At 37.5% G+C, this 25,329-nt stretch overlaps 1 protein-coding gene across 2 annotated transcripts in view; it reads right to left on the minus strand.

Annotated features, from left to right (window-relative positions):
- Positions 1-2,974: 2,974 nt before the first annotated feature.
- FAM167A (family with sequence similarity 167 member A) overlaps positions 2,975-25,329 on the minus strand; it is a 48,258-nt gene continuing 25,903 nt past the window's right edge. The window contains exons 1-3 of one of the 2 annotated variants that reach the window (XM_074287914.1): positions 22,927-23,150; positions 20,556-21,082; positions 2,975-3,529 (exon numbers count right to left, since the gene is read on the minus strand). In XM_074287914.1, coding sequence (XP_074144015.1) covers positions 3,266-3,529; positions 20,556-20,930 — 639 coding nt within the window. In that variant the 5' untranslated portion in view covers positions 20,931-21,082; positions 22,927-23,150 and the 3' untranslated portion in view covers positions 2,975-3,265. Of the gene's footprint in view, positions 3,530-20,555; positions 21,083-22,926; positions 23,151-25,329 lie in introns of those variants that run through there. The other variant, XM_074287915.1, reaches the window with a different exon arrangement.

A 25,329-nucleotide genomic window follows, 5' to 3' on the forward strand; every position in this document is an offset into this window, starting at 1 on the left:
AGCCATTAGACAATGTTATTTAGACGATATGTCTGCTGCATGATGCTTGGCACAGAACAGATTAAGAAAACAATGCAAGCAGGAGACATAATACACACATTGGACCAGTTAGCTACCCATTATAAATCTGGTAAGTCTGTTGGCAAAGAAGGTTAAGGCCTACCTTGAATGATTAAACTTGGGAAGAGAAAAGGAGATGGAGTTTATATGTGCAATAATTTGCCTAAAGCAGGACCAAAGGAACTCTCAATACAAAGCTATGAGTGACACAGGAACAGTGATGGGAATGCACTAGAATTTGAAAAGAATCACTCCTGGAAAATGGAGACTATGAGGAAGCTTGCAGCCATATGTCAGAAACTGCTTTCCCTCCCCCCCACTCCCGTTATCTCATAAAATCATACAAGCCTCTTCTATGTACTTTTCCTTTGATTGTAAATATTCGTATATTAGACCATAAAATCTTGAGGGAAGGAAGAATGGGACATCCATATTATATTTATCAGTGTAGCCCTCTCTCTGCCTAAAATAGTTCCACACACTCAATAACTGTGAATTAAATAAGTGAATTATTAAATCAACTAATGGGTCAAATCATGTTTTCCATCTAAAGGGCCAACTTTTCCATTATCGTATTGATCATTGCTCATATTATGTACTCGGGCCAGAATTGGGAGTGCACTTTTAGTTGGTCAGTTCCCATCTAAATTGTAGGTCTAAAATTGTTCTGATCAAACATATGTTTGAAATATGTGAGTATATTTTGAGTGGTTGGGTGTCTAGTTTCTGTGTGAGAGACATGGACCATTTGTACATGTCTCTGTATACATAGGAAAAAAGAGTGTCTTCTCTATCTCATAATAAATTAGATTTCTGTTCATCCTAACACTGCATTTCTCCATTGCATTAAAGGCCTCTTTCTCCAAGAAGCTCAGGAGTGCCTCTTTAGAGTACATTGGTGTTTCTAGGTAAACATTAAAATCATTATTAAGGTGATATTCTCCAGCTTCTACAAGATACATTTAGTGCAGGAGCCCAGTACCAACTCTTGTGCTATAAACTTTTCTTTTCAGATCAGAAGCTGGAAATCAAAGCTCTGGGTAACTATCTTAGATCATTGTCTTGTCCTTCTGCCACCTGCTCCAGATGACAGAAATAATCAAGTTCTTTGGCTACCTAGAAAAGTCCAGAAGCAGTTCACATTATTGTTTACCAACTACAAGTTATTGATTTCCCCCCCCCCAAAGCTTCATATTTCTCCTCTTTGCTCTTTTCCTTACTTATATATTCCAGTGAATTAATTGCTAATGTGCACATTTTTACATAAAGGATATTTTTATAGCCTAGGCTCTTATCTGTAATATGTGGTGTTTTTTGTTTTTATTAGAGTTGTGCTCAGGGATTGGGGAGAAATCAGAAAATAGAATAAAAACTCTTAAAAAGTATGTTGACTAAGCCCCATGGAACCTTAAAGGAGAAAAAGAGCAGTAGGATGTTGTGCTTAAAGAGTAGAAATGTTAATCCATGTGCTCTCTGCTGTTCAAAAACCATCTGGGGTTGGGCAAAACATTTTAAATTCAAAAGAAAGTAGTATGCAGAGAAATCAGCTGAGCTGGAATGCACAGGAAATGTGAAGAAACTAGGTTAAAGCAAAAACGGGGAGTTATATTGCTAAACTTTTTGACTCTGAACAAGTTATATGTGCAGAGCCTTCAAAATAAAGGATTTGGACAAGGTGATATTATTGGTCTTTTCTAGTTCTGAAGTTAATGCTCTTATAATTCAATTATTGCTGATTTGGGGACATTGCAACAAATGTTCTGTTGATTTTTTTTTTTAATTTGTTGAGTCTCAGTTCTCTCAGATATTGGCCTTTACAGTGCCAGTGAAGATGGTTCCATGAAAATAGAAAGCATTTATTCTAGGCCCAGAGCTCTATCACAATCAACCAGTTCCTCCCTTTGGATAGAACTAATCAGTTACCTGCTATTATAAGTAACTTTAATTCAATCAGATTGGGAAACTAGTTGGATATATAGACTTGGTGATAGCTGATTTTGATTGTCTTTGTGGAAGGCAGTAAAAATTGAAATAAAGTTAGGAAGGTGGTATGACCAAGCTCAGTGAAGAGACATTTTCTGGCACTCACCAAGTAACTCTACCCTAAAGGGAAAAAATTGAATTCAACCCATTGTGGTCTTCATGGTGATCCCTAGGGCACGAGGGAGAGGAATAAAGAAATGGGAACAACAATACACGGCCTCTTTGGAAGTTCTCTCGGGTATTTCCTGCTCAAGGAGAGTAAAACCTAAGTTCAACATCTGTCCCTAACATGTTACATTAGAGAAGGCCCATCAGATTATGTAGCAGAAATGGGATCTTTTTCCACTGTTACCTAAGAACTTGAATCAAAAACTGGCAAAAGTTTTGACTAGCTTTGCCAAAAGGATCTTACTCTTGTATTATAGTGCCAGCACCCAGGAACACATGATCCTAGCTGTTGGTTCTAGGAATTTCCTTTCCAAGAAGGCCTATGTCAAAGTGTATCTGCTACCAAACTGTATTAGTAGCAGAGCCCTACCACTCACTCCGAAGAATACACTCCTTGGGGAAGAACATTTTTTTTTTCTCTTTGTATACACTGTGCCTACCACAGCATTAATAAATGCTTCTTGATTTGATTAGATTAGAATACATGGAGAATACTTTAAGATCAACACTGAAGGGACATTGACACTGAGATGGGTACACCGAGCACAAGAATCACCTCCCTATACTTTGGGGTTCATTATAAACCCATGGAGATCCTTTGGCAATAAGGGTAGGGCCACAGTGCCTGGGGCAGAGGGACTTTTTCCTCCCTTTGGCAGCCCTGGTCATAGCACCAGTGATTTGTGTTCACAGGCACATGGCATGGAATGGAGGGGAGGCTCCACTAGGAGGTTGGAAGGAACCAATCTCTTACAGCACTATCACTAGTAAAAGAGCTTTATAGGAGGATCACTCAGATATTAAGCAGATAAGAAGTCTTGAAGGCTTCTATGATCCAAATAACATCTTCCTGAAAGTGCTAGTTCCTTAGTTCTGATGGATCCAAGTTACCCCAGCCAAGACCTGGAACCTCCTCAGGGAGCTCAGCTCAGGAACCTCTCCACCTCCAGCTGGAACTTGTCCCACTGCTGATGGGCATCTGAGCTGGTGTGTCTCCCTGCCAACCCTTTACTGCACCACTCCCCTTTTGGTGATCTCCACATCTCATTCTCCTTCAGCAGAGGGAGAACCTGCGGGTGTTGATGTTCATCTTGGTCACTCCAATGACCTTAAGTGGGGTGGAGAGGCTGAAGGAAGAGGCCAAGGGGGAGTCACAGAAGAGGTCAGACAGCTCATCCCGCTCCTCCAACTCATAAGTAGCATCATTGAGCATCCTCCGGTGGAGGTGGCAGGTTTGCTCTATCTTCAGCTTGTTGATGTCGCTGCGGAGGCGCATCAGCTGTCGGGCCAACTGCTGATCCTGCAATCGCATCTCTGCCTGGAGGTCAAAAATTAGCACAGGGTTGGCGATAAATGAGACACTCCCTTTTTCTAAAGAGAATATTATCCTACCTAGGAAGAGGCTAAAGTTAGAGACTTAAAATGCACAAACTCATTTGTCTCAGAGACAAAAGACAGAGATATCATACTCATAGACATGTGGCCAAAGACAGATGCAGTAGCAGACACCCAGCTGTGACAATGGAGACAGATATTGAGCATACCAAGATAGCCCTAGGAAACTGGAGGAGATGGGTCCTAAAGTCTTTTCTGCCAATCACATGTGTTATGATCCAATAGAAAATTCTTTTTTCTTAGTATTCCCTATATGAGAAAGGAGAATGATTTTTTAGTAAAAATGCCCTTCATTTGGGAAGTACTTATTTGGGAACCTCCATTACCTCATTTAATAAATTAATAATAATAATAATAATAATAATAATAATATTTATGTAGTGCTTATTATGTGTCAGGCACTATGCTAAATGCTTTACAATTATTATCACATTTGATTCTCACAACAACCCTAAAAGATAACGTGATGTTCTTATCCTTATTTTACAGTTAAGGAGAATGAGTTAGATAGGTAGAGATAAAATGACTTGCCCAGGATCACACAACTAAGAAATGCCTAAAGTCAAATTCGAATTCAGTTCTTCCTGATCTCTATCCACTGTAACAATTAGCTATTAATGACACTGTCCCAAAGTATTGTGATTTCTGTTTTCCAGATGAATAAACTGTAGAAACTTTACATGACTTGGCCAAGATCACAGTGCTATTTTTTTGTCATAATAAAGACTTAACCCGAGATCATCTACTGGTTAATGTCCATTGATTGATTATACTCTGATAAGGTTTCTAGTCCATGCTTTTTCACTAATTAATCATATAATCTCAGATAAAGCATTCATTGCTGCCCCAAGAACCAGGAAAACAGGCTCAAATTCTGTCTCTGATGCTTACTAGCTTTCTAATTGTGTTAAATTCCAAGTCAACTGCCTTATTTGGAAAATGGGGGTAAAAATGTCATCTTTTTAATAGGAATGTTGTAAGAATTATGTGAGATAATATACATAGAACAATTTTCAAACTTCGTTATTTAAAGAAAGGATTATATGAACCAGTCTTAGAATTTAAAGTTAGAAGACTGAGGTCATTTAGTCCAACTCCTTCATTTTACAAATGAGAAAACTGAGGTTCATACCTGCCAAGTGACTTTTCTAGGGTACACAAGTAGCAAGTAACAGAAGATTTACACTGAGGACTCCAGCTTCCCTTCCTACTATTCTACACTCCCTCTATCAGCTGATATTCATACATCATCTTAAAGTTTGCAAAATGTTTTGCACATGTTATCTTTTATTTTTAAACATTCATTTCTTGGATAATAAGTCAGCCTTGAATACTTATGTCCCTTCTGTATGTAGACATTCCAGGTATCAGATTTTCCTCAGGGAAACCAGATCTCTGATGTGCTTTGGTCCTTCTAGAACTGTGATACTGGGGCAAAACGGGTTCTTTCACAACTTGGGCTTGCTGCCTCCCCACAGATTTCCTGAGTTCTTCCTTCTCACTATTTACTCTGCCTCAACTTGTAAAAAGCAGCTATTTTGCTACTTTTATGAAGTCATGGCTAAGCTATGTAGTATACCTTTGTCAATGGTGAAACTTCCTGGTGCTTGAGCCAAGTGTATTTGAACAAATAAATAAAACCTATGTACAGATGGAAGGTCCTAGTATTAAGGTAGATGAGGAAAGGTTTCTTGTAGAAGGCTAGATTTTAACTGATACGTAAAGGAAGCCAAAGAAACTATAGTCAGTGAAGGAGAAGATTACAGGCATGCAGGATAACCAATGAAAATGCACAGAGTTGGGGAGGGACAATTGTATTTAATGCAATCCAATCAATAAAATTTGTTTGTTTGCTTACTTGAACCCTTTCCTTTTTAAATTTCTTTTTATTATTTTAAGGCAGAAGGAAATAATGGAAAAATTCTGTACTTGGAGTTATGAGACAACTAGGATCAGATTGCAGTTTAATAGGTAAATTTCTGAGCTTCAGTATCTTCATCTCTAAAATGGCAATACAACACCAAAATAGTTTTTCACACTTCCTTGTTTTTATCATGTATTTATTTGTATATTTCTACATGTGCAAATGTCTCCATCATTAGACTATAAACTCCTTGAGAGTAGGGATTAGATCCCTTTTGTCTTTAGCACAGTAGCTCACACATGATAACTACTAATTAACAAGGGCTTCCTGATTGATTCATAATACCTATCTCATTAGGTTATGGTAAGAATTAGATGAAATTATGAATAGATTCTTGAAACTATATAAATGCCCATGTATTTTCTCATGTGTTTGGAGCATTCAGCTCAAATCAAAGGAGCTTTCTAAGCATTACTGTGTGCAAAGCATGGTGCTAAATACGGGAAATACAGAAACAAAAATAAAACAGTCCCTGACTACAAGGATGATCTGACTGTCTTGGAGGTATGGGGTTGTTTTGCTATATAGTATCCTTCTTTGTAATGGAATTTGATGCAATGAGATTTGTTTTGAATAGGAATGAGCTAGTGTGTTCTCATGATTAGATCTTCTTGGAGGCTGGTTGGAGGAAGAACAAGTAAAGGAATATGGAGAAGGGAATATTTGGTTCTTCTCTTTGCCTGAGTCTGGGCCATATTTATTGTAAATGAAACCAAAGGTATTGTTGTCATCTTGCTTTGTTTTGAGACAATCCGAAAAATCAGGAAGATGAAAATATATTTCTCTCCCTGCAATTTTTTCCTTTGCTTTCTCCTTTCCCTAAGGGACTGGTTTTTAGTTTTTAGTTTTGTTTGTTTTGTTTTTTTTAATTATTTATAAATTCAGAGATATCAATCACTTCAGATCATAATGAAGTATAATAAACTCATAGGCTTAAAAAGCCAGTTCAATCTCATAATTTTAAAAATGAAAAAAACTGAGGGTTAGAGTAGTGAAGGGCAATTGAAGAAACCAGGAATATTTAACCTAGAGAAGAGGAGATTCAGAGAACATGAACCTTGTTTTCAAATATCTGAAGATCTCTCATGTGGGAGACAGATCAGATTTGTGGTGTTTGGTCCCAGAAATAGAACCAAGAGTAATTAGTAGGAACTGCAAAAACCGACATCAAGGAAAGCATCTTAATATTTAGAACTGTTCAAAATTAGAATGTTCTGCCTCAGAAAGTAGAATCTGTCAATGAAGTCAGACAGGAAGTCAGTCAATAAACATTTACTAAGTATCTGTTATTTGCCAGGCATTATTCTAAATGCTGGGGATACCAAAAAAAAAAAAAAAAAATCCTTTTTTTTAAGATTTCAATCTAATGGAGGAGCTAATAGAAGACAACCAGGGGCCAACAAAGATAATCAATAGAAGGAAGGCATTAGCATTATGGGATGTGTGTGTCAAAGGAAAGACTTCTTAGAGGAGATGACATTTTAACTGAGACATGAAGGAAACAAGAAGTAAAGATAAGGAGGGCATGAGGAAGAGCCAGTAAAAATGCCTGGAGTTAGAAGATGGAAAGTCTTTTGAGAGGAAACAGTAAGGAAGCCCATGTCACATAGGAAGCAAAAGGTAAGGCATAAAAACATAGGAGGGAGCACAGATAACAGCTTTAAATGCTAAATAGAGGATTTCATATTTGACCCTGAACATAATAGAGAGTCAGTAAAGTTTACTGAATCAGGGAGAGGTCAGGGAAGGCACGATCAGATAGCAATTATGAAGATTATTTTGAGAGCTGAGTTAGGGTATGGCTATAGTGGGGAGAGATTTGTGACATGCAGATCAACCAGCAAGCTTGTTGTAAGGTCATTATAGCTTCCTCCAGGGCAGAATTGGAAAAGAGAAGTGAACATGTATGAGAAATGTTATGGAAGTAAAATAGAGGGAACTTGACAACACATTGGATATGGGAAGTGAGAAAGAGTGAGAAGTTGAAGAAGATACCGAGGTTATGAGTCTGGGTGACCTGGAGCATATCAGTATCCTTAATTATATAGGGAATTTAAGAAGAAAGAAGCTTTATGGAGAAAGAATAACAAGTTCAATTTTAGACTTGTTGAGTTTAAGATGTCTACAGGACATCCAGTTGGATCTGACTAATAGATAACAGAGGTATAATTCTGAAAGTTAGAAAAGAGGTTAAGATTGACTTAAAGATATGAGAATCATTAGCATAGAGATTATAATTGAAACTATGGAAGTTGATGATATCACCAAATAAAATAATATAAAAGGAAAAAAAAAGATGAGTATATATAAAGAATCCAGGAGAGAGTGCTAGGGGACACCCACTTTTAGCAAGCAGGACCTGGACAAAGATCTAACAAAAAAGATTGAGAAGTAGTCATGTTGGAGGAGAACCAGGATACAAGAGTGTCACAGAAACCTATAGAGAAAAGAGGGATCAATGGTAACAAGGTCAAGAAGGGTAAGGACTGAAAGAAGGTCATTGGATTTGGCAAATGAAAGATATTTGGTAACTTTGGAAAGAAAAGATACCAAACTACAGTCAAAAAGAGAGTTAAAGAAAAGAAAGCGGAGGCATCTATTATAGTTGCTGGCCTTCTCAAAGAGTTTAGCCATAAAAGGGAGAAGAGATATGGGGTCAATTTATTTGATAGGTCCTAAAGAGGTAGGATTATGGCTCTTTTGGAATTATTTCTGAAGTCAGGGGTTAAATATATAACAACAACAACAGTATTTTTTCTTTGCAGTTATATCTGACTCTTCATGAATCCATTTGAAGTTTTCTTGGCAAAGATACTGGAGTAGCTTGACATTTCCTCCTCCAGTTAATTTTACAGATAAGGAAATTGAAGTAAACAGGGTTAAGTGACTTGTCCATGGTCACACAGCTACTAAAAGTTGGAGGTCAGATTTGAAATTTTGAGTCTTTCTATTTCCAGGCCCAGCTATTTATCCACTGTGCTGCATAGCTGCTCCATACTGGATTACTTAAGGAGGTATAAAATGATTGTCCTGTCATAATGTCCAGCCCATATGTCATATAATAAATTTCCACTGGATCTAGTCAGATTGTTCCATGGTCTTCTCCAACCTTGTCCAGCAGTGTGTATGTAGAAGTGAAGGCAGCGGATGATAGGAGCAATTCAAAGCTGAAATTTGGCAGGGCAAGATTAGTGGTAGGATAAGGAGGCAAGGGATTCAAAAGAAGAAGACAGGGTGGAATTGAACTGGCCCATTAAGGGGTCAAGATGAGGAAGAGAGTAACTAAAGGCCTGGGAGAGAACTGAGGGTCTGAAGGTCACAGTGTGGATATAGAACAGGATTTGGGACTGCAAGGCAGAAAGAGAGAGAGATGGAAAATCAAATTAGGGAATTTCTGAGTTCATGAATATGGAAATGGTACATTTGTGGATGATCAAGGTTATGGCCAGCTTTGTGTTTGACAGAAGTAGGGTGAAGATTAGGTTGTATGAGAGGAGAAAATTGAGTAATGTTGAGGCTAGGTTGTTTGTGAGAGTATAAACAAGTGGGGTTGGAGTTCCTTAGCATGTGGGCAGGAGGTGATGAGAAGAGAATGACTGTGACTCAAGTATTGAACTCATTGAGAAAGAAAGAGGAGGGTCTTGGAGGTCTGTAAATAATAGCTACCAGAACTTTGGGTAGTAGCAATGGACTGAATGAACCTCAAAAGGAGAGAAATTATTGAGTGATGATGGAAGAGGGAGAACCTGAAAGTGGCCATGGGAAGAAGGTATATTCCAACTAGTAGATATATTCAACTAGTCAGGGGAATGATTGAAAATAAGCCATGGCTGGAAAGGAAGGCCAGGGATGCTATGTAATCAGGAAAGATGCTAGTTTTCTCTGAGAGCCAAAATATAGAAGGAGAAAGGAAAAAAAATTAAGATTAAAGCAAATGTATTACCTATAGAGAGACATTCCAGAGAGCACAGTGAAAGGAATATCTTTGGATAAGTAGAAGGGTTTGAGTAAGAGGAATAGGAACAAAGGATGAGCTAAAATGGAATTGAGAATGGGGTTTCAATGGCAACTAAGATTCAGAATCATTAGTATGATGAGTCTAAATATTAGAAAAATATGTTAATCACCAAAGGAATATTTCAGATAGGTTTTTGTTGTATTTCTCATAGTAGTTTGGTCTTAGGCAGTTCCAGTGAGGGGACAAGTCTGGGATTTGAAAGAATGGTGCTATTCCTCTAAGGCAAAGAGGTGAAACTCAAGCCTTTCTCCTCTTCCCTGAAAGGGAGGAATTTGATATTTGATTTAAAATGGTATTTTTCTCTCTCCATTAAGGAGGCAGGAGACGAAGTCAGAAACCTGGTATGTTGAAGTTTTCTCCCTTTACTCTAAAATCAGAAGACTGCCCAAATGAATAGAATTTCTTTCTTCTATTAGGAGGCTGGAGACCTGGAACAGTAGTATCTTTTTTTTTAATTTTATAATTATAAAAATTTTTGACAGTATATATGTATGAGTAATTTTTTATAACATTATCCCTTGTATTCATTTTTCCAAATTTTCCCCTCCCTCCCTCTACTTCCTCCCCTAGATGACAGGCAATCCCATACATTTTACATGTGTTACAGTATAACCTAGATATAATATATGTGTGTAAATCCAATTTTCTTGTTGCACTTTAAGTATTAGATTCTGAAGGTATAAGTAACTTGGGTAGATAGACAGTAGTGCTAACAATTTACATTCATTTCCCAATGTTCCTTCTCTGGGTGTAGTTGTTTCTGTCCATCATTGATCATCTGGAAGTGAGTTGGATCTTCTTTATGTTGAAGATATCCACTTCCATCAGAATACATCTTCATACAGCATTGTTTTTGGAGTGTACAGTGATCTTCTGGTTCGAACAGTAGTATCTTAAGGCAAGAAGTTAAGAGACCTGTTGCAACAGAACAGTGTTTTCTGGAAATTTTTACTCAGAGCCTAAATAGCTATTTATTATGTTATAGGGAGGACTCCTTTAAGGGAATACCTTTAGCTTCAGATATCTCTTCAAACTCTAAAATTCTGTGATTTTGTGAACTGCATAGTTCAAGAGAGGCACTAATAACTGGAGAGACCAGGAAGACTTCTGGCAAGACATCACACTTTAAGTGAACCTTGAAAGAAGAGAAGAGTTCCAAAAGACAGATGAGAGAAGGGAGGCATGGGGGAAGCCATCCATGGAGAGATGCAAATGGTTCAGTTTAGCTAGAGTATAGAGGCAGTGTGCTTAGTGGAGAGGGAGGCTGGAAATGGGTAAAATAGAAAAATAGGCTGAGATCAGATTGTGGAGGGCTTTATATGCCAAAGAGAGGAATTTGTATTTTATCATGAAGGCGCTAGAAAGGCACTAAAGCTCTTTGGGCAGGAAAGTGACGTGATGAATGATGTGCTTTAGGAATACATTTGGCAACTGAGTAGAGATGAGTCAGAGAGGAGAGACTGGGAGCAGTAAGACCAGGTAGGAGGAAGCTATTGCAACAGTCCATGTGATGAGGGCTTTAACAAAAGTGATGGTCATGTAAACAGAAAGAAATCAAATGTCAAGTGTTAAAAGTGGTAGGATCCACATGATTTGATATCTAAGATAAGAGGGATGAGTGTGATAAGTCTTATATTGCAAATATGGTGGAGCTGGAAGATGGTGATACTTTGGACAGAAACAGGGAAGTTAAGAGGAAGAATGGGTTCACTAGGAAATGAGCTGTGCATTGGAAAGACCAGCCTATTGTTTAGACATTTGGAAAATGGGACTTTGAGGGAGTAGTGACACAGTAAACAAAAGCATGGCCAGATTTTGGAACTTTTAATTCTGGGCTCTTTCCACATTAAGAGATCTTAGGCTTAGAGCACAGGTCATCTAATATCACTTGCTCATTTGACAGAAAAGGAAGTTAAATGATTTACCTAAGATTTACATAAGTTTTAACAGAGCTAGGATTGTAACCTCCACTCTCTGATTCCAAATTCAGTGAGTTTTCAGGTGGACTCTTCTATCTATGCTGCTGCTTATAAGCAGCAGCTTTGTCTAGTTATGCACCCCCTACCACAACAGTACTATAAAAATAAGGAAGCTTAGGAGACTACCAAGGAGATTTTTCCCCCTGTTTTTATTCAAATGTTTGTCATTATATAGACAAAGCCTCCAGGAGAATTCTATAGCTATCAGAAATGAGTGGGAGGGGGAAAAACTTTCTGGACCTCCTTACTTTTGGACTTCATCTTACTAGAAACTTTCAACTTTCTGAGCCTGCATCTATGATTCAGGACACCTGCGTTTAAAAAAAAAATTAGATAGCCAGATGTTTAGCATACAGCATTAGTATAGGTGATTTTTTTTTAAATTCACAGTTTTGATTTTTGGCATCATGTAGACCAGGGTATCAAACTCAAATACAAATGGGTTCACTGAACCTTATATAAGGATCCTTGTAGCAGCAGATTAACTTGAAAACCAGATATTAATATTATATTATGTGGGGTTGTAAATTTATTTTGTTAAATATTTCCCAACTACATTTTGATTTTGTTCAGCCAAGACTTATTTGACATCTCTAGTGTAGAAATCATAAGGCTTTTTTTTCTCCCTCTCCTCTTTCACTTTGTCCTCTATCTCACCATTTCTTTCTTCTTCACTCCTCTACTTTTCCGCTATTCTTTTTCCTCTTTTCTCCTCTTCCTTTCTCTCTCCCCATCACCTGTTTTCTTAGCTCTACCTTTATCTCTCCCTCTATCTTTTTTCTTCTTCATCTTCCTTTCTGTCTACTCCTCTTTCCTTTTACTCTCTTCTTTCCCTCTCTCTCTCTTTCCTCCTCTCTCTGTCTTGTCCTTTCTCTTCCCCTTCTCTCTCTCTCCTTTCTCTTTTACTCCTCTTCCTCTTTCCCTCTCCCTTTCTTTTCTCTTTCTCTTCTCTCTTTATTTTCCCCTCTCCCTCTCTTTCTTTTGACCTCCCCTTCTCCTTCTATCATTCTGACAAAAGATTCACTTCAATCCAAGCTCAGAGAAAAAGGAAAGAAGAACCTCTTTCATTTTGAGTTAAATTCTAATCTTCTTAGGGAGAAAGATTGTGGGAATCTGGACGATGAACACAGCACTGGTCAGAGGCCAGACCCAAAGGATGATTGAATTCTCTTCATGAATGTTCTGGATTCCAAGCTCAGCTTGAGAGCAAGGACACAGAGTCCAGCCATCTCTGACCCTTGCCCTTCCTCTGGAGTCCTCCTGCTAGAGACCTCCTGCTATGTTCCAGCTCCCTGTTTGACATTGGCTGCATCACCCCTGAAGCCTGACAAAACTGATGAGCAGAGGAGTGGTGGTGATGCTTTTTAGCAACCTGAGAGGATGAGAGCATGCAGAATTGCACAACACCTGCTCCCACTAGCCCAGGCTATAAATCAGCTTCTGGGAGCCAGCTAGGGCTTTGAAGGGACCTTGTAAAGAAATGTATCCATAGCAATTAGGAGCAATGGATCACAGAAGCCAAAGCTCAGAAAGTCCTTAATCTATTCATAATACAAATGAACTGATTTGAAGAGGAATTGACTTTCCCAAAGTTACATGGGTATTATGTACAGAGGTATGATTCAAACCCAAGATTTTTTTACTCCAAATCCAATGATTTTTCAGTTCTCAATGTCAGAGCTGTCTGATTCCAGATTAGACCTCCTATTATTGGTAAAGTTAATACTATAATAAGGAATTAACTTTACTCTCCTGTCCCTAAAATTGTCTTGGAACATGATTCCTAATAGATGACAGTGGAAAGAGCCAAAGCTGGGTCAAATTCTGTTTCTGTCACTCTTTGTAGAAATCTCTTATCTCTCTAGGCCTCAGTTTCCATATCTGTAAAATGAGAAGGTTTTAATTAGATGCCTTTGTATGTCTATACTCTTGTAGGATTGCCTTTTTTAATATTAATGTTCTAGGGCTGGTAATGGTTTAAGGACATATCAAGGGTCTTTTTTACTTATGGTCTATAAACTTAAAACAACTGTCTTTCAATATAATTGGTTTCCTTTGTAATCCTATATAGTTTATTTTACTTGCACATATAGAAGTACTATTCTGACTATGAAAGGAATCCTGGCAAATGTGAACATGCAGAGATGTTCTCTGAAGGACACTGTGGAGTCCTGTGCAGTAGTCTTTAAGACGTAAATAGGCACTCTCATTGGAGGAAGGCTGTTTCAATGAGACCAGAAACTCTTTCTGTCCCTAAATTTTCTGAATTTAGAAGCTTTAGGCTCATAGACTCCTAGATATGGGGCCTATAAGTCCTTTTCTGACCTCATAGGGTCAGAAAAAATAGAGTGAATGTTCTGTGTGTATTTGTATATGGACATACTGCATCCCCCATTAGAACCTAAACCCCTTACCTGTGTGTGCCAAAATGTTTGTGGCAGCTCTTTTCACAGTGGCTAGAAACTGGAAGATGAATGGATGTCCATCAATTGGAGAATAGTTGGGTAAATTATGGTATATGAAGGCTATGGAATATTATTGCTCTGTAAGAAATGACCAGCAGGAGGAATACAGAGAGGCTTGGAGAGACTTACATCAACTGATGCTGAGTGAAATGAGCAGAACCAGAAGATCACTATACACTTCAACAACAATACTGTATGAAGATGTATTCTGATGGAAGTGGATATCTTCAACATAAAGAAGATCCAACTCACTTCCAGCTGGTCAATGATGGACAGAAACTACACCCAGAGAAGGAACACTGGGAATTGAATATAAAATATTCACACTACTGTCTGTCTACCCAGGTTACTTATACCTTCGGAATCCAATATTTAATGTACAAGAAAATTGGATTTACACACAAATATTGTATCTAGGTTATGCTGTAACACATGTAAAATGTATGAGATTGCCTGTCATCTAGGGGAGGGAGTAGAGGGAGGGAGGGGAAAATCTGGAAAAATGAATACAAGGGATAATGTTATAAAAAAATTACTCATGCATATATCTGTCAAAAAAAATTTATAATTATTAAATTAATTTTTAAAAAAGAGAGAGATTTAAAAAAAAGAACCTAAACCCCTTGAGGACAGGGACCATTTCACTTTTGCCTTTGTATCTCCAGTGTCTAGCGTAGTGTTTAATAAATGTTTGTTGACTAACTGATCATTATGGTTGCTGAGGCATTCTGCCTTCATTATAATGCAGGTGACTTGAATTATTACAAAAATCATTACCTGTGTGCCATGAGAACAGTTTTCTGGGTGGAAAAAACAAAACCATTTACCAAAAGGATTGTTAGATTTTGCATCTCTTCTCTATCCCCAATACATGTTCTAAGTAATTGCTAACCACTAGTAACAGTTCTGGCTCAAAGATATGTGTGTGTGTGTGTGTGTGTGTGTTTAAAACACATTTGATTCAATTAATAGCCACAATGTTTCTTAATTAAATTATTTTTAGAATTTTAAATTTTATATAAAAGTCCCTCAGAGAATATTATTAACTTTTTGTTGTTTTTAAACTCACTCTTTTTTGTTAAATATTTTGAAATTAACTTCAGTATTGTTTAACCTCCAAATGGAGCTCTCTTTTTGAGCAGTTCCTATTTGCCCATATACCTATGTTCTGATTTCTGCATATAAATGGATATACAAATATAGAGAGAGAAAAAGGAGTTATGCTTTTTGGAATAGTTCAGAATAGAGTTATTCTCACTCCATAATTTTTGGTATTAAAGAATTCATTTACAACTTGTAGGGCCAGATTGGAACCAAGATGGTAAAGTAAAGACAGGGACTTGCCTAAGTTCTTCCCCAAGCCATTCCAAATACCTTTAAATATGACTTTCAATAAATTCTAGAATCCAGAACTTACAAAAATGTAGTGAAACAATTTTCTAGCTCAAGATAACTTAGAAGGTCATCAGTTAAGTTCTGTTGCACCAGGACTAGAACCACAGTCCAGCCCAGCTGTGTTAGCATAGAATAGGCCCCAGCAAACCAGGAGCAGGTCTTGGAGCAACTGACTCAGTGGCAGCAATGGCGGTTTCCAGATGCCAATAGATGGTAAAAGGATCAGACAAGGGGTCAGAAGTAAATTTACAGGGGTCCCTTTGCTGGCCTCATCAGCTGGCCTCTGTTGCATTGCCTACACTTGAATTTGGGTCACAATTCTGATCTTATTCCCAGTAAAAGGAGCAGTAATACAAAGTTTGCAGCTGTAGAGTAGCAGAAATAAGAATGTGGCAAAGAAATCATGAAAAAAGAGTCAACAGCTTGGTAAAAGAAGCACAAAAAAATACTGAAGAAAATAACACCTTAAAAAAACAGAATAAAAGGAGGCACAAAAAGCCAATGAAGAGAATTCCTTGAAAAGGAGAATTGGCCAAATGGAAAAGGAGGTACAAAAGCTCATTCTTAAAAGTTAAAATTGGGCAAGTGGAAGCTAATGACTTTATGAAACATCAAGAATCAATCAAACAAAAGAATAAGAAAATAGAAGGAAATGTGTAAACCATTTCATTGGAAAAAAACAACTGACCTGGGAAATAGAACCAGGAGAAATAATTTAAGAATTATTAGACTAACTGAAAGTCATGATCAAAAAAAGTGCCTAGACATATTTCAAGAAATTAAGGGAAACTGCCCTGATATTCAAGAACCAGAGAGTAAAATAGAAATGGAAAGAATGTACTGAGATTCCAAGATTAAAACTCCCGACAATATTTTAACCAAATCCTAGACTTCCCAAGCAGCCAAAAAGAAATAATTCAAATATTGTGGATCCAGAGTCAGGATTACAGAACATTTAGCATATTCTACTTTAAATAATCTTAGGGTTTAGAATATGATACTCCAGAAAGCAAAAAAGCTAGGATTACAATCAGGAATCACCTACCCAGTAAAACTAAGTATAATCCTTCAGATGAAAAAAAGGGATATTAAATGAAATAGAGATCTTTTAAACAATCTTGATGAAAAGATCAGAACTGAATAGAAACTTTGTTTTTTAAATACAATACACAAAAGAAGGATTAAAAGGCAAAGAGAAATCATAAGGTATTTGATAAGGTTAAATTGTTGATATTGCTACCTTAGAAAATGATATTTATAATTCCTAAAAACTTTCTCATTATTAGGACAGCTAGAAGGAGTATCCATAGAGATCAGAGAGGTGATATTATGATTATATAAAAAAAAATCAAAGGATTAGAAAGAAGAATGCCCTGGAAGAAGGGGAAAGAAAGAGGTAGAATGGGCTAAATTATCTGACATTAAAGAGGCCTGAAAGAGATTTTACAATGAAGGGGGAAATGACAGATTGTATGTGTATGTGATAAAAGATTATTTCGGGGGTGGGGGAAAGGAAAATGATTGGTAAAGGAGGAGAGAAAGGTGGGTTGATTGATTAATAATGGGGGAAATATTACATTTTATTTTATTTAACCATAAGATGTCACAGACCATGTTTAGGTATGGACTATGCTAAATGAACACTTGATTACTTTAAATTTTCTTTAGCATCAACTTGTTTACCCAAAAGATCTATGTGTCTTTCCTTCTTATACAAATGTTATAGTTTCAAGCAGTTATATTTTCAAGTTGTTTCAATGGAGTAAAGGGAAAGGAATAAGCATTTATTAAGCATCTACTGTGTACCTAAAGTGCTAAGAATTTTACAAATATTATCTAAAGGAGATAAAGAAGGGCTGGGCCATATATAGCAAGTGTATTCAGACATGTTGGAAATAATTTGGTATGGGGGCAGTATCTCTAAACTAATATCATGAAAAGGCAGAATGCTGAGCTTAACTGAACTCAGCTGAGTCCATTCAGAGAGTAACAGCAGTAAACGCACTAAAAAGGAAGCCAAAGGAATAAGAGAGGACTAGCCATTTGTAGAGAAGGCTTAGATTTCCTCAGTGATTTTTCTCATTTAGATATTATCAATACTGGTTCATTCCTATTTCTGAGTTGGGTTCTAGAGAGGCTATGTATTTCCAGACTTGTGGTTGTTTGTTGTTCAGTCATCTCAGTTGTGGCTGATTCTTTGTGACCCCATTTGGGGTTTTCTTGGCAAAGATAATGGTGTGGTTTGCATTTCCTTCTCCAGCTCATTTTACAGATGTGAAAAGTAGGACAAAGAAGCTAAGTGAGTTGCTTAGGCTCACAAAAGCTCATAATTGTCTGAGACAGAATTTGAATTCACATCTTCCTGATTCAAGGTCCTGTGCTCTACTCACTTTGCCACCTCGCTGCCCATGTTTCCAGAGAATAAACAAAAAAAAAGGAGAAGTAAAAAAGAAATATAGATTTAATGTTATTTGTAGTTTCACAAAAGAGGCATCATAATTTAATGCTTACAAATATCCTGGCCTTTCCATGAAGATCTATCTTTGAACTGATTCAGATTATAAAAGTATAAATAGATCTTTTTTCCTATCCAAAATTATGTCATCAATTTTCTACATATCTACATATCGATTTATGTAACTGTACATGTACATATGTATGTATCTTAACTATTGATGAAATATCCACAGCTATTTATTAAAAATAACCTACAGTCAATTCTTCACTTAAGGTTTGATTTTCTCCAGTCAATTAGAAAACTTTCAAGTTATCTCCTCTTCAGCTTATCTCATATATGCTTATGGAGTACAACCTGATATAAAGCTCAATTTTCCAGCATTTGGATCTGAAGATTTAAGATGAAATCAACCCGCATATGTTAAAAATTGCTTTAGAGGTTTGCACTTGAATGGAGAATTTATCTGGACTATTTATTGGAAAATGTTAAAAGTGGAAAATATCTCAGAGATAATCATTCTAGACCAACCCTTCATTTTGCAAAAGAGAAAACTTGGGGCTCAGAGTTTGTACCCTTTCCAAATTCACATAGCTAGTTAGTGGAAGAGCTGGGCCTTTAATCCAGACCTCCTTACTCCCCATTCTTCTCTCTTTTAAAAGTCTCAGAAGGCAAGTTTTGGCTTCATAGTTTGGGGATTGTGAAGGGTATAAAATACGATTAAAAAATAAAATCTCTTATGTAAATATCAAATCGTGATGGCCAAAGATTGGATTATAATGTGTATGTATGTGTATGTATTTTGCCAGTTCTCTAGTTTGAGAAAGACCAAGAAAGACAAATGACAAGCTGGTATGAGGAATGTGGGATACTGAAGTAAGAACAAATTCAAACCAGTCTCTCATACCTTCTCTATGTCTACAGGGAGAATTAATGTTAAATTTGATAATAAATAAATAATAATAGATAAATAGATATAATAAATAGATCAATAATAAATAGATAAATTTGAGAATAATATGGATAGTAGATAGTGGATGAAAAGTGGCCCTCAGAGTTCATGAAGACCTGAGTTCAAGTTCAGTCTGTAAACGACAATGGCTATATGACCAATGGCAGGCCACTTAAACTCTCATTACTCTAAGCAACTCTTTAAAAAACAGCCCATAGAAGACTACTTTCAGATCTATATTGGCTTCAGGTGGTCCCTACACAAATGAAATCAAAGGTCCAGGCCAAAATAAATAAGAGAACTCAAGTCCCAGTGAAACTTAAAAGGGAGATCCACCTCTCTTTTTATTAAGTTTTGCATCCTAGAACAGGCAAGATTTTCAACAAGCTTGAAACAAAAAGGGTTTTATAGTGAATCAGCTAAACTAATCCCTGCTAATGCCGCAGCTACCTAAGGGTTTTCCCCTCCCAAGTAACACAATGTTTAAAACCCTCATCAGAAAAGCTAATTGGCCTGGATAAAGGCTCCACAAGTAATGTTTTTCAGAACCTTCCTAAATCAGACCATGGTAGCAGCTGTCTATTTAGCTTGCATTGAGTACTGGCAGATAAAAGTAGTCATTATTATCTGTCTTTGGAATGCTTACAGGAAAACCTCAATGAAAGTGATGGTAGAGGAGGCGGGAGGATAGAGTACTCTAATTATAACTCATTCATAAAGCATATTCAAAAGCACTTCTCATTTATGTTCGACCTCATTAATGAGATTTCCAACAATCCTGAGATAGGCAAATGGTCCAAAACTGGTTATCCCCATTGAATCAACTAAAACCAAAGGCCACACAGTAAGAGTTAGGATCATCGAATCATAGGTTAAGAATTAAAGGGTACTTCAGAAGTCCCCTTTGGGCAAGTAGGGTAGAGTGCTGGTGCTGGAGTCAGGAAGATCCGAGTTCAAATCTAGCTGTGTGACTATGGGCAAGTCTTTTTATTTAACCTTGTTTGCTTCAGTTCTTCATATGCAAAGGGAGATGGAGAAAGAAATATCAAAACAGCTCAGTATTTCTGCCAAGAAAATCCTAAATGGAGTCATGGAGAGTTGAAACAACTTAGCAGCAGCAGCAAAATCAGAAGTCCTCTAATTCTCAAACTTCTCATTTGATCAGGAACTGGGATCTAGAGGTTAGAGGACTTGCCCAAAAAAAACCACATATTTTTTATTATTAAGAACAGAATGTGGATTTGAATCCAGTATTCTTTTCACCAAACCACACTATCTCCCTTAAGCACTGGTCTTCCAAATCCAACTTCTATGCTCTTTCCACTACACGTTTTTGCTACCATCACAATTACTGGAAAGGGGTTGTCCAAAGGGATGGTAAAGGCTTGGATGAAGAAGAGGAGGGGGGGAAGGCAGGGGCAGAATCACTGTCACCAAAAAGAACAGCTTTTACAAGGGTACTAAAACATCCTGATTTCTAGAAAATAAGGGTTCATGAAGGAAGGGTCAAAGGAATTACATAATTCTTGCTACATAAGCTGCTTGGGTCAAAACAAAATGGGTGCAACTAAATCTGTCTTCTCTATTTTCATAGAGGTGAACATAACATCCTAGTTGACTTGTTCAATTTGAAAATCATTATTTCCCTCTCAATATAGGAGGAACACAGTAGACATCCATTTATTTATTTTTTTAGATTGAGAATGAATGGAGCTAACAACTTTTCTTTTCCTAAAAGGGGATGAAAGGAAAACTACTCACCAGTTCCTTCCTTAGCCAATGCAAAGCTTCATCAATACTTTCAAAGCTATCCAGTTTTCTAGTAGTCAGAGGTGGCTGATCCTGGCTGTTACTCCCATGTAACTGTTGTTGCAGCTTCCTTAGAGGAGGCAACTCCTCTTCAGTGGATTTCCTTGATTCTTTTCCCTCCTGCTCATCAGTAGACTTGGGGAAATTCCATGTCTGCTCCTCCAGTTTAGCTTGCCATTCCAGGTAGGAAGGCCTCCGTGTCTGCAGCCTCAGTTTCTCTGTGAGGACCTTCAGGCTCAGAAGATGGTCATCAGGAGGAGGGGTTGCCCCTAAGAATCCTCCTTCTCCACCTACCACTTCTTCTATGTGGATCTGGGGTGTAGCCATCCTACAACCTCCTGTTTCCCCAAAGCATCAAGTGTAATCTGCAACACAATGCAATTTCTCTCTTCCTCTTCTTCCTCCTCAGCCCCAGGCTCTTAAAATCATTGCCTAGATGATAGTATAGAGGATCCACAGGACTGGATTATTGTTGGCCCCTGAAACCAACAAAGAAAAGCAAAATGACATAACTAAAACAGCAATTGTAACTCCCCTTCAGAAATGTGGCTGGGTTGGTTTTAGGTTTAATATCATTCTTGGAGTCTTGATGGTTCCATAGTATGCAAAGGGGCAGGAACAGACAAGCGTAAGCAGGAGTCTTTGGAGGAAATCTCTGCCAGGAAGACCCAGAAAAGGTAATCGGAGCATCAGGAAGTGTTGAAAAGCAAGCCCTCTCTATCCCTGCTGACAGCATAGGGCATGTGCTGAAGAATAACCAGGAGGATCCCTAGTGCCAGGCAAGAAGCTCTCCTAAAGTTCGTGGTGCCTGGGGCACAAGAATGAATATGCAAGTTAAGTAGTAGTTCCTGTGAGAACACAGACACTCATGAGTTCAACAGAAAGTTTCTGGGATGCTGGTACAAAGGTAACAATTCAAGATTTGTGCTATTCTAAGGGGTACCCTCATAGTAATCAAATAAACCTTCATATTCCTAGAAAGAGCATGTGAATTAATTGCCTTGTGATTCTATTCATTGTAGCTACCACATGCAAACATCCTTCTCAGGCCACTACTTTCCTACATGTGTTGTCTTATTCTGTTAGAATATAAAGTCCTCGAGGGCAAGAACATTCTTGATTCTTGTATTGGTATCCCAGCACTTAAGGCAGCAATTGGCACCTAAGAAACTGAATAAAAGCTTTTAAAAAATTTATGCATTCGGCCATCTATCTATCTCTTCATCCATTAACTTGACCATGGCATTCCCTAAAACATATTCCTCTTGACCAATTTGTTTAATTCTATACATCAGTGGTTTTTAATTTGGGATTCATGGACTACAGTTCAACAGAGAGAATCTATAAATTTGAATGGGAAAAATGCATCTGTAGTTTCTCTAATCTTAAACTGAAACTTAATATTTCCTTCAGTTATGAATGTAGGCAACAAACATTATTCTGAGAAGGGGTCTCCCATAGGCTTCCTGAGACTTCTAAGGCATAAAAAGGTTAAGAACTCCTGCTGGGTACCCAAATATAAACTTTCAGCACCCCTATGCCTTGGCTCCCACTTTTCCTTATGCCTGGAATGTCCTTTCCCATTTTTCTCTACTAAATCTCTACCCATCTTTTAAATTTTCAGCTCAAATTTCATCTTTTTTAGGAAACTTTCCTCCTGAAGATCATGGGTCTCCCTCCAACCTCAGATCAAGCTTTGCTTTGCACCTTTGTAGCACACTTGTTATTTAACATTTTCTATTATAGTTCTCTGTGCTGGTGTCCCATTTGTCTCCCAGACTGAGTCCAGGAGGCAAGGAGTATTTCTTTTGGTTTGTTCCTTACCCCTCCAGGTTCTCTAATAGCAGAGGCTAAATACTTATTTGTTGGCCTATGGTACTGTCTGCTTCATAAGGTTATTCTGACACTGGACATTCATTTCCTACTTCCCATCTGTTGTAGGTGTGTGCTTTTGTTTAACCATCGACTTTCCAGAGAAAACATAAGCAGGAAACATTAAGTTTAATTTGTATTATTGACATTTTCTCTATTACTTTCTTAAGTTTAGACAACCAAAGGGGAAAAAAAACTAAATTAAGCCTTGGTTTGCAACATTTGTTAATTAATGAGAAGCAAATGTTCACAATGAACATTTAACAATCAGCCAGTTGGAGCTGGCTCCAGCACACACCTGAAGGTGTACACACCTTGTTCTAGCCTGTTCTCTGCTAAGGATAAGGAGGTGGTTTTAACCCATAGGGAAAAAAGTTGAATGTACTCAGGAGTTTACTGCTACCCAGAATAATAGTGACTCATTTATTTGGGAGGAAATATCTGTGTTTACCTTTGTAGCACCTTCCCCGCAAGGCACTTGGTTTGAGTGATCTCATTTGTCCTCTTTATGTCTTGGTGAGAGAGGCAGAAAGGATAGATTTGATTCCCATTTTGTAACAGGAATGTGAGCCTGACCCTGGTCCATAAATAAACCAAACAGAGGGTCTGGGCATTAAAAGTCTCATTCCTTACTCTATCTTCAAATAGGCAAACAAGTAAGACGAAATAGGATGAAATTAGAACAGGAAATAATAGGGTGGGTCATAAGGTAGAACTTCTTGATGTCATAGTAACAGGAACTTGACATTAGACTACCGAAATCCTTAATCTATAGGTTCTCAAGAAGACCTAACAATCCTTTTTTCTCATAGGTAAGACATTCACCTATCTCAAGGCATAACCCCAAGGCTTTCTTAAGGTTGGGGAAAGTTGGAGACTTCCACAACTCTGTTCCCTATCTCTTTCTCTCAGTTCTCCCTGTTAGAGCCGGGATTCTTTTTCTTTGTGTTCAATTTATAAGTCCAATTCAGAGTGTCTGAGAAATGTAATAAAAAGAGGATTGAACTTTTGAAATCAGAAAACCTGGTCTCAATATCCTGCCTTCTAACACCTCTAGCAGTATGTTTGAACAATTTTCTTTAATCTCTTTGGGCCTCAGTTTCCTAACCTATAAAATTGGGATAATAAAATACTACTTCAAGTAGTTAAGTGAAAACACTTTAAAAATCACAAAGTTTACATATATATGTATATACATATATCACATATGATATATATGTATATATAATATATCACACACATTTTTTTGGATTATAAACTCTTTGAGATCTGGGACCATGTTTTTGCCTTTGTGTGTGATAAACAAACAAAAAGGTGAAAACACTGCTTCAATCCACATTCAGTCTCCATAGTTATCTCTTTGGGTGTGATTGGCATTTTCCATCCCCAGTCTATTGGAATTGCCTTGAATCACCATATTGTTGAGAAGAACCAATTCCATCACAAGAAAAAAAATCTTGTTGCTACTGTGTACAATGTTCTGGTACTGCTCATTTCAGAATTGAGTGTTTAAAATATGGCTAGAGATTCAGCAGAGAAAGTTGGAAAAGGACATTTTAGGCATGAGGGAAAGTATGGGTCAAGGTACAGGGCTTCTGAGAGATTATATCTCTCAGTAGTTCTTAACTTTTTTATGTAATGGATCCCTGGACTAACCTGGACAAGCAGCACAAATAATTTAAGACAAATGCCTTTGGAGACAAGGAGACCTCAACTTTGGGACACAGAGCCCTTTGGAAAGGGAGGAATAATAATAAGGCAACTATTAGGTAGCAATGGGGAGGGAAGGCATCCTGAGAGTAGTAAGTCACCGAATGGAGGAGGGGGGAAGGAGGAAGGAGAGATGGTAGCTTGCTATTTTAACTGATTATTCCTTGCTAAACAAGTGCCAAATTCACTTGTTCCTACCAGCTGAGACACAAATACCTGTATATTTCAGCACTTCAGTACAAAACTGGCTTAGGACATTTTAAAACCAGAATTCTACCCAATCCAAAAGAAAAGGTGCCTTCTACAGCATCTCTCAATCACTCCCTGCCTTTACCCAAATCTTTCCTTGAAGTCTTTCAGGATGTAGTGCATGGAGTTACTCATTGTGCATGTTAACTACTCAACTCCCACAGGGATTCCATAACACTGAAATCACAACTGTAATTATTTCTACCAAATCCCTTTGAAGATGTGGTTTAAGATTTTTTTTTAATGTAAAATGGGCTTTGTTCCCCTTCTGTGAAAAGATAAAGATGAGTGGAAGTTGAGATGTTGTCAAGTGTACTTTATATATTCCCACAGAGAATGAGTGGGAAGCAGAGAATTAAATTGTTGAAATCTTCATAGAGCTCTTATTCTGAGTGGCTTCCCCACAGTGTTCCTTGAAAGTGAGTTGTTACTGTCCCTCCTTGGAAGAAACCAAGGGAGGGAAAGAGCTGTGCCTTCTTTGTTGGCTTCCAATTGTGACACTCAGATGTCAGGATGCTTGTCTTTCTGAATTCAAATTCTGCAAGCCATTGACAAATATAAACATAGTAGCTCAGGAATAGATTAAATCTCTCTGGAATTCTGAATATTAATCCTAATTACTAACCCATTTGATGCTAATATCTATGCTCTGGGATTCCTTTAAATCTTTCCTAGAAAATGCTCAATAGCTGTGCATACTGGGTAACAGATCGTGTAAGCTAAGCAATTATTTATTTGTTTGTTTGTTTTTATGAGTCTTTAGTTTCTTCTCATTTTTGTGACAATCACATGATAAGGTATTTAGAAAATCTTTGGGTGGCTTTGAAAATGTGATACCTTCATTTTTAATTATGCCCATTTTTATCAATAGATAATAATCTCATTGAGAGGCAGC

Source organism: Sminthopsis crassicaudata, chromosome 2 (assembly GCF_048593235.1).
Source record: "Sminthopsis crassicaudata isolate SCR6 chromosome 2, ASM4859323v1, whole genome shotgun sequence".
Taxonomy (NCBI): Eukaryota; Metazoa; Chordata; class Mammalia; order Dasyuromorphia; family Dasyuridae; genus Sminthopsis; species Sminthopsis crassicaudata.